The following is a 15259-nucleotide window of genomic DNA, read 5'->3' as shown; positions in this document are numbered from 1 at the left end:
GCATAACTTTTGCTTCTTTCTCCTGATGGAAATGTAAGCTCCATGAAAGGGGAAAAAAAGCATTAATTAATTTAGGTCTAGAACAGTGCTTGGCACATGGTAGATGCTCAATAAACAAATAAAGGGCAGTTGAAGACTGATGAAGTTTGTGATTATCTAATTTATCTGAGTAATCATAGTCATAGCAAAACCTTTCTGGATATGCATATATGTTAGGAACCAGATTGAGAACTTTAAGTGTGTGATCCCATTTGTCCTAACAAAGTCCATTTGGAAGGTGCATTATCACCCTCATTTTACATAAGATGAAAGCAAAAAGAGGTTGCATAACTCATCTAATGTTACAAAGCTAAGAAGTAATGTGACCAGAATTCCAAAGTTCTGTCTATTGGATTCCAGAGTCTGAGCTCTAGCCGTAAGCTATACCCCTTAAATTTCTAAAAACAATTTACATTTTCAGGTGAGAAAGAAAGAGATGGAAAAATACCACAGGTAAATATTCAAATAACAGAACCAGTTACTGGGATATGAGATTATAGATGATTTTTGTTTTCTTAGCTATACATTTTAATGTTTTTCTATATTTCTTAAAATCAATTCTTTTAGTTACTTTTAAAATAAGAAACAATTGTTTCTAAAGGAAAGGAAAAACAGCCCAGAAGGTTGTTAACCATTTCAATTGTTTATGTAGATCGTTTCCTTGTTTCTCTGAGGGTCTTGTGTGAATTGCTGGGGAAACTAAACTGGCCTGTCTGTCTCATGTATTGATTTGTGTTGTTGAAATTCAGTATTAGGTTTCAAGTCCCTTTGAATACTTCCTGGCTCTGAGAATGCAAAGTGCTATCTGTATAACTTTGGTCTAAAGACATTGACGGATAGAGCTTCCTGGTGTTTATCTTTAGAAGTCTGAAGGACCCACGGGTTTGAAAGCCGTGTTGTGTCTTCTTGTATTTGGTTCACTGATCTGTATGTATCTCCCACTCCTTTTACCTGGAATGTATTATTATTATTTTTAAATCGGCATAGTATTTGGAGTATACCCCTTTCGGCCCCAGAAGCCCCAAATCATTTAATAAAGTAAAAGGAAATAAAAAGGAGAGAGTTAATGTTAAAAATAAAGTTCTTTAGTTATGATTCTTGTTTTTTTCCCCTCTGTTTTTCTTTAAATTTATGTCAATAACTTTGGCATGCTTTCCACAATCTAAAGGACTTTCCACATGCCCTGCCCTAAATTGCAAGGCTAAAAGAAGAAAGATTTTTCTTTTGCAGAAAACTGGAATTCAGGTGATTAGAATGATTAAGTGAATGCTATTAAAATTATTGAGGTCACCATAACACAAAATTCAAGAGTGATTAGAGAAGATAACTCTTTCCTGTCTTAAAGACCAGAGATAAGAACTGTACAAGAAGGCAAGGCAAACGATGTAATGAAGATGTCTTTAACAAAAAAGAAAACTGTTATATATTGAGAACCTCTCGGGTTATTTAAAAAGGCTTTTAAAAATTCCTGTGATGTGTCTAGACATTCCAGTCATAATTTCAAAGGCTTCTATTGTCCAGGCCTGTTAAGAATGAGTTAAGTGGGGTTTTTCAGATCTTTGTGACCTAGTGTTTTTTTGTTTTTTTTTTTTTTTTACAAGAGCATCTCTGAAAAGCTTCTCAACATCATCTCTCAGTGACTTTATTTGGCAGAAATGGGGAAATGGGGACTTGATGATGTTATTGGTTTTAGGTTGGAAGTGTCATTCAGTGTAGCCTGTGATAGTCTTCCTTGTTTACGATGCCCTCACTCAGTCTTGTGATTCTTCATGCATATCAGCAATAAAATTTCTAAATTGTCAAGAGTGAGACAAAAACAATTCGAGTGACAGATTTTTGAAAGAAATCATCTATACACATTCAGTTGAAGACATGTCATTTGCTTAAATACACTTTGTGAAGTTATACGTGAGCAAATGATCTACTACCAAGAGAGCTGATGTTTCTATCAGAAAAGAAAAATTCTCCTGCTGCTTCTTTACTTCCTTTGGAGATTATAGCGACTGGCGTGAAGCGTACGATTTCACTTTTAAATTTGTGATTTCTAAAAATTCTTTTTCTTCCTGACATCATAATGTGGCTTCAGAAAATCAGACAGTTGTTATTACAAATAGAGAGCAGCTCCATTCAGACATTGAATAGACAATTATAAATGTCTGGATTCTTTCCTCTTTTTGTGGTGGCTGCTTTTAGATGTGGAATAAAACCACATTAACCAGAGGCCATTGTTATTGGTGGTTAGTGGCCAATTCCTGCCACTTCTATAAAGTATCTTGTTTAAAAAAATTTTTTTTCTTTCATTGTCTAACAATAACTTAAGGTTTTATAAGACTTCTATCAGGAAGCATCCTTGAGGTATAAAATATTAAAGCCTCAGAAGACAAAGCGACCATAAAATATCATCTGTTAAACTCTTGCATTTGACAGGTGAGAGAATGAATCTGTGAAAGAAGGCATGACTGTCCAAGGGCACACACTGAGCATTCGCATGCTAAAAGAGTGTTTGTTTTTTGAATTCCGTAGATGGCCGCCCATGTCCTGTCATCCTCTGGGATTCATCTTTATCTCCAACAAGTAATGAGACCCACTCTTCTGTTAAGCTCACCTGGGGAACTTATCAGCAGTTGCTAAAACAGAAGTGCTGGCAGAATGGCCGAGTACCCAAGCCCGAGTGGGGTTGTACTGACGTACATCACCACGAGTGGTCCAAGATGGCCCTCTTTGATTTTTTGCTACAGGTAAGTTTATCAAACCAAGTAAGTGGTTATCTAAGACTGATACTGTGTTGTATAAGTCTGACACTAAGGAATTTTCTGCACCTTAAATTTTATGAAGCTAGAGTTTTAAGTTCTATAATGCTATCTGTATTTGGCAAGTATGATACCACGTTACAAAAAATCATATTCTTTTGTGATGTATTCAGGACTATCCCTCCGCCCTTTTATTAATTTCTGAAGAAAATGATTCTTCAATACTTCAGTCCCATTCGAGGCACACTTACCATAGATATAGTTTGTTGAGGGAACCCATCACTGATTCTTCAAAGCAGATAGTCTTATCCTATTTGAGAAGTGAGCAAATTGAGGTTTGGCAGAGTTAAGTAACTCACCCAAGTTCTTACAACTACTAAGAGCTGGAGCTGGGATTCCCAGGGAATCTGTTGATGGTAAAAATTTGTCTTCTTTTCATCTTTCCGCACTGTATTTCAATGATCATTTGGCCATATAACAGCCACCATTTCCCTTGTTTTCTTTCCAGTAATTTTTTGCAAATATTTTATTATGATTAGATATTAAAGAATAATAAATATCAACCATCTATTTAATTGAGTGACTTGACATTTTATGTTTTTTTTTAAACTCTTGTCTCCTTTTGATAAAGATCTCATGACTCTGTCCACCCCCTCATTCTGATTATTGCCTTTCTCATTCTCCTTTTTAGAAAATCTGGCTTTCTGTGGTTGTATTGTTAATTAGTATTTTGTGGAAATTTAGGACTGTTTTAAAACATTTGCAAAACATTCTCCTTTTTTATGTGTGACATTTCAGGAAGAAACTCAAGAGGGACAAAAATGTAGGAAGAAAACCATTTCAGTGCAGATTCACAGTCTAGGGATTAGGAACTTTCAAGAAAGAGAGAATGATTTATGGTGTCAGTGCTGCAGAGCCACCAGTGAGAACTGAGCTGGAAAGCCTGAAATTTGATTTGTCAAAGGGGCAGACAGGAGTCACCAAATACTGTTGTAGAGTCTAGCTATGAGGCTCAGGTTGGTTTTAAGCACTCTTTCCATTTTACAGGTAAGGAGGCTGAGGCATAAAGCAGTTATTATCAAGAACTATGAAAAGTTTGAGATCTTACCCTTTTTGCAAGCTTACAAGTTAGCCAGCCACACATTAATGGATGCTAGCAGAAGACAAAAGATTCCTAAGTCAGAGACAAATGTCCTCATTACTCATGGTATAACAGGTGGCATGGACTTCATAGTCCTTTGCTTCTTAAGTTCCATTGGGGTGATATAGACTGGCCCTGGTGAACGCTGCATATAGTGGGTTTGTGTCACTGCTAACTCTAAGCTTAGGAAACACCCAATCTTATAAAAAGCTGTTAGCAAACCTGCCTAAAATTTGCCCCAGTAGGAGACAGTATCTTTATTATCTTGGTCAGGAAACAAATCTGTCTTCCACTCCAGAGAGAGACACTCTTTTTATCTTCCAGGGCTGTTTGCTATACTAACATCCTTGAAGAGAGAGTACAGGATAAAACTTGGTATAAGATGTACAGAAATGCCATGGAGAATTGTCTCTCAACAGTTACCTTATTTGTTCGGTGTTACATAGCTAGTACGTTTCAGTAGAGATTTCAACAAGTTTGACTAACTCTAGATTTCATATTTTTAACCATTATTGAATAACTACCAGGTTATCCTTAGGTTAATGAAAGAAGTTGGTGTGATAAAAGTGTATGAGCAATAAAGTGAAGAATGAATGAAAATTTCTAGGGTTAAGTAGATAATAGTACTCGCTATGAGGCCAACCAGATGTTTGGGGAGTGGTCAGTGTAGATATTGAAGTTCTGAAGATAATGATTAGGGGAGAATGGAGAGGAAGCCCATGAACCTGGAAGTGAAGTGTATGAGAAAGGAATGACCTTGAGGTTTGTAGCTAATGAACAGAAGAGCTAACCTTTACCGAATAAAGGGCAAACCCTTTTAAAAGTTGTCTCTGGTTTGATTCTGGAATCTTCAACTAAATCTCAACCTCTCCTCTTTGTTCATCACTGAAGGAAGCTACAAATATCATTCAACCAATGAATATGGATGATGCAACATCTACTGTGCATTATATTATAGAAAACAACCACGGGGTAGCAAAGTAGTATTAGATTGTATCCCCACTGCCCCATCAGAAGTTCAATTTAAAAAAAATCTAGTTTGGAAAATATGGTATAAAAAACAAAAAGATAGATTTATGTAAGAAAGGCTGGAGTAAATAATGTTTTTATTGTTATGAGATCAAAAAATAAAAAGATAGCGAAGGAGGAAGAGTTCGAATAGGATTGTTGGCTGCAAGTGATAGGATAGGGAAAAACAAGAGGAAGAAAACGGAATTGGCAATATTCTGTGATATTTAGAGCATCCTAAATATAGCATTTGTCTGAAGCAGTTGTTTAGGGGAGGAGTGATACTTTCTGCCTGTAAGAGAAATCATAGAACATGGAGCAAAGAGGGCTGTTTTCACAAGATGTGTATTCCTTTTGAACTCTCTCTGTTCATTACCTTGACTGAACAAGAACAAATTCCAGCTGAGCCACGTTCTCCTTGTGAGCGCATCAGCAGCTTTTATCATCAGTGTGTCCATTGTCTGTGGTCTTGAGGATGAAACTGGGCACGTGAAATCATTATTTTAAATTTTCGACAAGGATAAATATTTCAAATTCTTGAACTAATACTATTAATTATCTAACAATCATATAACACTTGCTCTGTTCCTAGCACTGTTCTAAGCACTTGATACTGGGCACTGAGATATTAACTTATTTAATCTACATGTCAATCCTATGAAGTAGATACTATTATCATTTCCTTTTGTAGAAGAGAAATGAAGTAATGTGGCCAGGGTCACATAGCTGGTATGCAGTAGAACCTGGAGTCAAACTCAAGAGTCCTGACTTAAGACACAAACTTCTGAACAATGCTTCCTCCTATTCATTTTTGAGGGAATGGCACCATCATCATCCAATTTTCCAAGTCGAAACTTTAGGAGTCACCTAGGTGCTTCATGATAGATACTTTCATAAGCCATACCAGTTACCATATCACCCAAATCTACCTTTTAGGTATAGCTTGTGTTCCTATCTTAGTTCAGGCTCTGTCATTTGTTACCTGGATGACTCCCTCCAGTTCACTCAAACTCTAAAAACCAATGTCACCTTTAGCTTGAAATATTGAGCATCAGGCTGCTGCTACCTCTGCAGAAACTGATTCTGTTGGCAGGTGTGAGTTCTTTTTGTAGTCAACCCTCTTGCTCCTTTTGCCTGGGGGAAATTGAGGGGGTGGTGCTTTCCTGGTCTTGATAATCCATGATGATGTGATCTCTGCAAGACTTTACTGGAACCTGTCCAAGTTATGATATCAAGATTGGGCTTCTTAATTTTGGCTCTGGCTAAATAAAGCACTGAATCTAAAAGGCAGAAATTAATCCAACTGTAAAGAATTATTTTGATTAGTATTTACAAAAGTATATAAAATTGTGTGTATTAGGATGGCATCTGTGAGAATGGACTTAACATTTATTTATTTATCCAACATTTATTTACTTCCTACAGTGCAACAGACAAAAGGCTAATTTCCTTTAGATGCATTTTACAATTTCACCAGTAAGATATGAGAGTGCCTATTTACCTCTCTCTTGCTAACTTTGGGAAGTAGAAAACTTATTAATGTTTTTGCTGAATTTATGGAGGGTAATGGGGTCTTGTTTACATTTTTAGTTCTTTCATTGTGAGTGAGATTGAGGATATACATATTTTCAAATATTGATTATCTGTATTTTGGGGATTTTTTGTGAATTGTGTAGTCAAATCATTGCACTTTTATATTGCATTCGATAACATTTTCTTATTTCAAAAACATTTTGTATGTTATGAAAATTTGCCTTTATCAATTCTATATGTCTCAAATAATTTTTCTTACTTTGTCATTTTTCTTTTGACTTTGCTTATAGTCAGTTTTACTCCAGAGAAATTTTGTTCTAATAAGATCATCTTATTTGATCTTTTTACTTTCTATATTTAGCATTACACACTGTTTATAGAGATAGTTATTAAAATGTTTACTGAACAAATAAATGAATAAATAAACAAGCTTAGGTCATTTTTCATGAGTATCATAATAAATAGTTATCTTTTATATAATAATCCTTTTCATCAATCTCACTGACATTTTTATTTTAAAGTCGAATATATGCCTTATTCAAATGGTGTCTGGGAATGTGTTGGAGTGTATTAAATGGATTTTGTGAACAGTCTTAGAAAAGTTATGCTTGAAGCAAACTAAAATTACTGCTTTATGATGCTACAGCCAAGGCAAGAGAATACAGAACCCAGTTGTTAATTTTCTGTATACAACATTCTTTTTGTTTTATCCAATTAACAAATCTACATTCACAAAGGCTATGCCATTTTACTGGGTCTGTAAAATGTGAAAGAGACACAAGTAACCTTTTATTCATGAAGCGGAGGAGTATGAACTTTGTAGACAACAATTCACCTTCATTAGGATGACAAAGAGTAATATTCTAGAGAGTATTTGAGTTTCCAAGATTTGGTCAAATTTCTTTCAAAAGATTATATAAAATAACATGAGAAGATTTAGGATGTAGAAAACTTGCTTTTTGTCCCCAGAGATCATCTTTATAGTGGTTAGGAACTGAGATTCTGGAGCCAGCCTGCTAAATTTGAATCCTGACTGCCAATATTAATTTTTTTTTAACACTGAGAAATTATTTAACCTCATTCTGTCTTGGTTTCCTCATCTGTAAAATTTAGAAATAGTAGTATTGTTTATGAGGAGGGCTATTGAGAGGATTCAATACTTTTATAAACATAAAGGATTTAGAACAGCTGTGTTATATAGTAGGTGCTCAGTATTACATATTAATTAGGATGTTAATCATGTAGAAATAATAGAGGTAAATATCAATATAAGAAATAAAATATTTTCATTAAATTGTAAGTCATTCTCGAATCATTTCATTTTTTTCTCCTTGTATATAGTTTCTTACTTATAGATCTCAGCATACTATTTTAATTATTTTTGACTAGTCTGTCTTCTTTAATAAGCTGTGAATTTCTCAATGGCAGTTTCTGTCTTATTCAACTTTATAACTTTTCGATTAGCAGAATGTATGAAATTGTCACAGTGACTCAGAGTATTGCTTTTTTTGATCAAAGAAAACTACCTAGTTATATTAAAATATTAAATACTAAGTGTCAAACTAAAAACGTTAAAAGCGAAATAAATAAAAGTGTATTTGCAATAAAGAAATAAAGTTTATTAAAGGAAGAGACATTTAGAAAATGAAAAATCAAATGAATAGAAAGTATTTAATATTTTTACAATTTAATGGAGTTCTTATTGCACTTATATTTTCTAAGAATAACTATTTATTTAATGAGAAATTAAGAGGTTTTTATACAGAGGGGGACCAGCAGAGATGTATCTTGGGAGATGTTTGCTTCCATCATCAACAAAATAAGTTACACATATTTCTTTTCACTTGTATTTGACAAATGTCTTTTGAGCTCTTCTCTGTTCCAGAAGCTTAGCAGGTTTAGTGCTGGTGATTAAAAGGTGGGTGAGACCATCTCCCTGCCCTCAAGAGTTGAGCGATCTGATAGAAGCGACAGATAATCATAGCAGAATATATAAGATATAATTGACTCAAGTTTAACATCCTATAGAAACAAATAGGATGCTATTTGTTCTTGTGCAATTGGAGGTAAGAGAATGTGGACTGCGAATGACATTTAGTCTAGAAACTGAAAAACTTTCAGAAGTAAGGTGAGTACAAGAGACAGGAAGAGTTTCAGAGAGAGGGATTCTAACAAAGAGCTGAAAAAAGTGTAAAAAAATTCAGAATGGGAAAAATGATGCTTACAGAAACTTCCTGTTCCATGAAGGTAGTTTTCTCTCAGATGACTGTGAGTAATAAACTTATGTTCATAAATTCAAAAAGCAAATATGATGAATTGGTATGCCTTGCCTCCTACGATTGTCTTTTTTCAGTTAACTCTCCTAATTCTTACCTGGCTTCTAGTTATTTGATTACTGAATATAATGAGTTAGATTAATAGGTGTTAATCTTTGACGTATTTGCTCCCATTTTTTTATTCTGCACATCATTTTTTTCCACTTAATAATGTGATAATAGTAAAAGTAAAAATTTCAACTAACTATAATCTAGACAAGAGCAAATATCACTTCCCACTAAAGGAAGATTTGTTTCTACAGGGATATTCTATATACCAGGCAAAGAAAGATTCCAACTATGGCCTCCATGATAGATTATGAGGATCCTCCAAGCATCCCTCCTTTTACCCCTACTGCGCAGTGATCAAGGGCCCCGCCTCTGACTTTCAGAGGTCAGTGAGGACAAACACTCACAGCCAGATGTTCTGACAGGAAGAGCCATAACAATCCAGGGTACAGTCACTGAGATTTCATATAGTTCAGGTCAGTTTTATTGTTTTGCAGAATTGGTACATTCCCAATCTAAATAGCCTCTAACCATGTATTATTGGTAAGTCCAAGCAGGCAAATTATACAGTTTCTTGTTCATTTTCTAACAAACATTGAAGGAGACTGTAGTCACATACTGTCTTGGCTTCAAGTAGCAAAGAAAGTCTGGGATTAGCTTCAGCAATAATGGTTGGCACACAGAATTGGCTGGGATTTAGGGAACAAAGTTTGCCAAGGATCAGAGGGTTTAGAGAACAATATATCCTTGCTTATTCTTGTTTGTTGAAATATCTTGAGGTTTTTTTTTTTTTTTTTTTTGATGAAAATCACAGTAGTTCACTTGATCACAGAGACTCAATTACTAAAGTAGAGGACATGGGAGTGTGTCACCCTAGGCATTAAAAATGACAAACTCCAAACTTCTCAGGTGTGGACCTGCTATGCACTGAAATGTATTGCAGTTACTATGGAATTTTAATTGTATAAAACTTAGTTTGTCCTTTGTTATAAATGAAATTCAAAAGTCTGACTTTGACATAGTTTCTTCTATACATATGTTCGCACTTTGTCAGTAGGAGAAATTATTTTGAGTATTAAAGATGCTAATATAGGACTTATTTAAAGAGATCGCAGAAAACTTTCCAAATTATCTTGTGGCACTACAGTTTTTTTCTTCTAAGTACTGTTTGCAACACATGAGGAAACTGGCCAGAAAACTTGTTTTTTATTGGGTACCTACAATGTCTTTATTGTTTTATATGTTTATATGTGTAGAGAGAAAAGAAGTGATGTAAAAGAAGCGTATAGATTTACTCTGAATTCAAAGAACATAGAGATTTTTGTAGAAATATGGATATAAATGAAATGGCTAAACTATGCCAAGAAAATATTTTTATTAAAGAAGAATTTGGGCTATTTTAATAGTTCCAAAAAGATTTGACTTATATTTTTTATTTAATTATTTCATTATAGAATTTTAACTTATGGCTTTATTTTTAAATAGTCATGGGAAGAGAGCACAAATGACATAATTTTTGTGCCTGTGTAGTTAACAATAGTTTAAATAGCAAGTTGTCATTTCAGCCCCTCAAACTTTATGTCTAGAAGCAGATTTTTTATCATATTTCCTAATAATTTGCCCTCTTGACTTACTTATTTCTGTTCATGATGTTACTATTTTAAAAATCAGCCCCATTTAAAATTTTTGGTTTACCTTTTGAATATAGCTTTGCTTAGTGCCTAATCTTTTAATAGCACTAAACTTTTACAGTTCCTCAAAATCACTCCAATGACATTTTCCTTTTCATTCCTAATAATGCTACCGTAATCAGACTCCTGTCAATACAGGTCGAGATGTCATAAGAGATTCCTAACTGATCTCCTTGTCTCTAGTCTTTCCAACTGCAATTTATTGTGCAGATTATTGCTGAATTTATCTTTCCTACTTCCCTTTTAATCATATGGCTTTTTGAAAAAAAAAAATCTTTGAAGATTCAGTCAATTGGAAAATAAATTTTAAATACCTAGTGCATTAAAAATTTATTATGGAAAAATTTAAACATATACAAAAGTAGATAGAATATTTATAATGACTCTCGTGTACCTGCCATTCAAATATAACAATTAACTCATGACAGTCCTGTTTCACCTCTAGTTCTATCTACTTACTATGCCCACATTATTTAAAGCAAATCCCAGACAGTATTTTCTTTCATCTATAAATATTTCAGTACATTGAATCACTAGAAGATAAAACACACAAGCACATTATCATTATCATACTCGAAAGAAAAATTATCAATAATTCCAGTTAAATATCCAGTCAGTGTTCAAAATTTTAACTATCTCGTAAATTATCTATACGTATCTATGTATCTATCATCTCTGTCTATATATCTATCATCTCTCTAATCATTTATCTATATATCTGTTTGTTTATTTGAATCAGGATTCAAATAAAGCCTATACTTTGTGATCCATTGGTATCCATCTCTTCATTTTTTTCCCCTATTATATTATTTATTGAAGAAACCAGATCACTTATTTTGTAAAGTTCTAGACTCTGAATTTGGCTGGTTGCACTTCTATGGTGACTTTATTTGTCCTTCTGACATCTGCAATGCCATATACATTGGTGTCAGGTCTAGATACCTGATCAGATTTAGATTTCTCTTCTCAAGAATTTTTTATAGATAGTGGCATGTTCTTCTACCAGGAGGTACATAATGTGTTTAGTCCTTTTCTTAATAGCAGCTCTTGATGTTCAGTGTCGATCCATTATTTCACTAGGTATTGAAAAAATGGTGATATTCTAATTTAGTCATTACTTCCTAATTTTAATTGGAATACTTCTTTAAAGAGTAATTTCCCTTCATCTCTTATCTAGTTATCTATTGGTAAAGTTTATATAACTTGTAGTTAATCTAGTGGTAGAGTTTATATAGAAAAAAAATCAGCATTATTTTTAAAAAACACCATGACCTGACCTTCTGACTTCCTTTTTATTCTAATCTGTCATGACTAACTTGTACTCTATTTGTGTACCCTCAGCCTATAGTACACAAATAAGGAGATACATGTTTGTTAACTACAGGGTGTGTGTGTGTGTGTGTGTTTGTGGTATTTTGGTCTATTCACTGCCAGTTGAACAGGCTCTACTCACCATTGGAACACCACCTCTGTTCCTCCCTATCTAATATATAGCCTGCGTGTCTCTCACAGTTCAGCTCTAATCCCTCTCTGCAAAGCCTTCTGGGAGTAACTTAACCAGATTAATCTTCATTTTTTTCTCTGAACATCTGATATCATTTGAAAAAATTCTGCAAGTTTTTAGTACATCAAATTCATAGAGAAATGTCATAGAATAGTGTTTATATAAAACATACTTGGCTTAAAATCCCTGCTTCAATAGTCAGCTCTGTAATCTTGGGCAAGATCATAACCTCTCTAATACTTTCTTTATTATTTAAATAGAAGTGATATAACTTCCTTTGGAGATTTGTTCTGAGAATAACATGAAATAATGCACATGAAGTGCTTATTATGGTCCCTGGTCGCTATGGTCTAAATATCTGTTCCTCCAAAATTCATATGTTGACTCCTGATATATGAAGGTGATGATATTAGGAGATGGGGCTTTTGGGAAGTGATTAGGTCATGAGCACAGAGCCCTCATGAATGGCATTTATACCATTATGAAAGAAGCCCAACAGAGCTCCCTGGTCCCTTCTACCATGTGAGGACACTGTGAGAAGTCTTCAGCCCAGAAGAGGGAATTCACCAAAACCCAACTATGCTGGCACCCTGATCTTAGACTTTCAGCTTCCAGAACTGTGAGAAATATGTTTGTTGTTTATAAGCCATTCAGTCTATGGTACTTTGGTATAGCAGCCAATTGGACTAAGACACTGACAGATAGCAAGTACTCAGTAGATCAACACAGTTATCATTTAGAAACCCCCATTTATAAGAATCTGAATTTATTGTATTTATATGTATAACTATGACTTCCTGAATCTCTAGGTACTACAGGCTTTAGTGATAGGGATCATGTAGGTCTTCCTTGAATTTTCTACGGTGTAGAGCTGCTCATTATAGCATTTGGTGCTATAGGAAAACATGTGATCATGTAAGACATTTTCCATGGACATACCATTTAGGCCAGGCTGAGGCAGGGGCTGCCATTTTTGCATAGATGGATGGGGAGAACTGAAGAGAATACCTCCTCATGTGTTTATTAACTACACGGGTCTCTGCCTACAGAATTTGGAAAGATCATTGGGCTTTTATTCTCAAATTCTGTTCCTCATACCCTTTGCTGAGGCATTAAAAACAAAATCCCAAAGAACAAAGATATAACAAATATCATGTTTCTATCTTCTAGAATTATCTTGTCAATGTTTCTGTTGCATATCTGCTTTCAGCATTTACTTTAGAGATATAAATATATTAAAAATGAGTTAAATTCCTTTGACCATGTGCTCATGTCCATTTTCTCCCCAGAGGATGTCACTCTCATGAGATTAGTGTGCATCTTTTCAGCCAATTTAAAAATCATTTTACATGCATTATAAGTGGATGTCTGTGTTTTGTAAAACTTACATACTGTAAATGCAGTTGACCACATACATTTTTATACAATTTACTACTCTCATTTTTAACAGTTACTCATATTTTAACAATTAGAGAGGGATGGGATCTAGCCAGGCTGTGGTTTTATGATTCCAGTAATAGGGGTGTAGTAAAAGGTGGATATTACGAAGGGTCTCTTCCTGAGAACATAGGTCTGCAAGGTAGAAGCCAAGAAATTTTTCTTAGATTGGAACCAGAATCTTAATGTGACAAATAACACAGAGAATTTATTTATTGCTTTTGGCCATTTCAGCATCATATGAAAGGCTTTGCATGGTTTCATAGGTGTTTTATTTAAATTGTTTGCTTTTTAACCATTATTCTATTTTTCCTGTTAGCATAGTTTAATACTTTTTATTTTACTTTAAAAATAAAATTAGGAATTATTTATAGCATAGATGCATAGAAAATATTGTTTTGGGGATTTAGCTAAATTTAACAAGCTTGAATCGAGGGATTTCTATGTTCTATTGAGTCAGTTTTCCATCAATCCATGGGCCTCAGTTATCATTTGAGATTTTGTGACTTGGCTCTTGAATCTGACACAATGTTATTTCCCTGCCTTCGGCATCAACGCTTTCAAAGAGAGTCTAATCTAAGAAGTCTGTGAAATCTCCTTCAGCAGAAATTGGCCTGCCAGATTGTACTTTCTTCCAGAGAAGCGAGGCCTTCTCAAAATTTTGGGGAGATTAGGAAACCACCAGTAGAATTATATTGGCATATACTTAAAAAAGGCAAATAGTTTCACTTTTTATGGCCCTTAAATGGAATGTATTTCTGCTGCTAAAAATTCTCTACAAGAATATGACCGGATAGAGGAAGTAAATAGAAAGGCATGGCCTCTGAGTCTCTCTTTTGAACTTTGACATTATTTCTGTAGTGCAGACCTGATTTTTAGAGACCACATTCTCTCACTTCATAGGCTTTAGCTATTTGATTTTTAATGGAGGCATCTTTGAAGAGAAAGAGTTATCTAGCCACACTGACCCTCGTTTGTCACAGAGGCATCACTGATTGGCTACCTAGCCTCTACAACAAGACTGTGTTTCTCTGAATCCTGGCCCAATTCAATAGTTCTTTGTGTCTCAAAGCATATTCCTCCTGTAAAGGAACATACAGATTTCCTCAGATGCCTGCTTCCAAATGAAAAGGTTTTAGAATTTTATATATTCTTTTCGTCTACTATCTAGCATTTATTCTCAGAGATTTCTGGCATTGATTATGCTAAAGACTCATTTGCATAGAATGTGGTCTAGAAAATTGGTTGACAAAAGGTCTTTGCTCTAATATCAGTCTAAATCAAAAGGGAAAATGGTCAAATAACTTATATTCATAACCTCATATTGCTAAATGACAACCAACTGAACATTTTTGGGTCAGTTCTAATTTAATTATTAATCAAAAGTGCAGCATATGTTATTTAATTCTATATCATTTTCATTTTTGCTATTTCAACTCTTGCCATGGACTTTTTAGCCTGTGCTGAATTTGATCATAGTTTGCTTTAATTCTAAGCCTTGTTGTATACATAGCTGGGCTGGAGCGATCAGGGATTTGAGGAAGCCTGTGTGATTTCATAAATAACCTTTTGATATTCAAAATTGTTTAATGCATTGCTTGAGCTAGCTTTTGGGATTGGCTTCCCCACTAATTCTATGTCATTGAACCACAGATGGTTTGAAACTGACCTTGACAGAGGTTGACTGAGTTTCAAACAGGACATCTAACCAATGGACCTTTGAATAAGTCTGCCAGGAAGCAAATAAAAAAACCATGGAAAAGTTAACATGATAATATTTCCATAGGAAGACCTGAGAGGGTGGGCGAATATTTATCTGGCTTAGTATGTAT

The 15259-nt window shown here is 34.4% G+C and overlaps 1 protein-coding gene across 4 annotated transcripts in view; it reads left to right on the top strand.

Moving 5' to 3' along the window:
* Positions 1-15259, top strand: part of FAM198B (family with sequence similarity 198 member B) — a 46703-nt gene that overhangs the window by 16995 nt on the left and 14449 nt on the right. For all 4 annotated transcript variants that reach the window (XM_023530766.1, XM_023530764.1, XM_023530765.1 and 1 more), the window contains one exon: positions 2563-2777. In XM_023530766.1, the coding sequence (XP_023386534.1) occupies positions 2563-2777 (215 nt within the window). The remainder of the gene's footprint in view (positions 1-2562; positions 2778-15259) is intronic.

Source organism: Pteropus vampyrus, unplaced genomic scaffold (genome assembly GCF_000151845.1).
Source record: "Pteropus vampyrus isolate Shadow unplaced genomic scaffold, Pvam_2.0 Scaffold53, whole genome shotgun sequence".
NCBI classification, from domain to species: Eukaryota; Metazoa; Chordata; class Mammalia; order Chiroptera; family Pteropodidae; genus Pteropus; species Pteropus vampyrus.
Note: the sequence above shows the minus strand (reverse complement) of the source record. Positions and strands in the feature narration are given on the sequence as shown.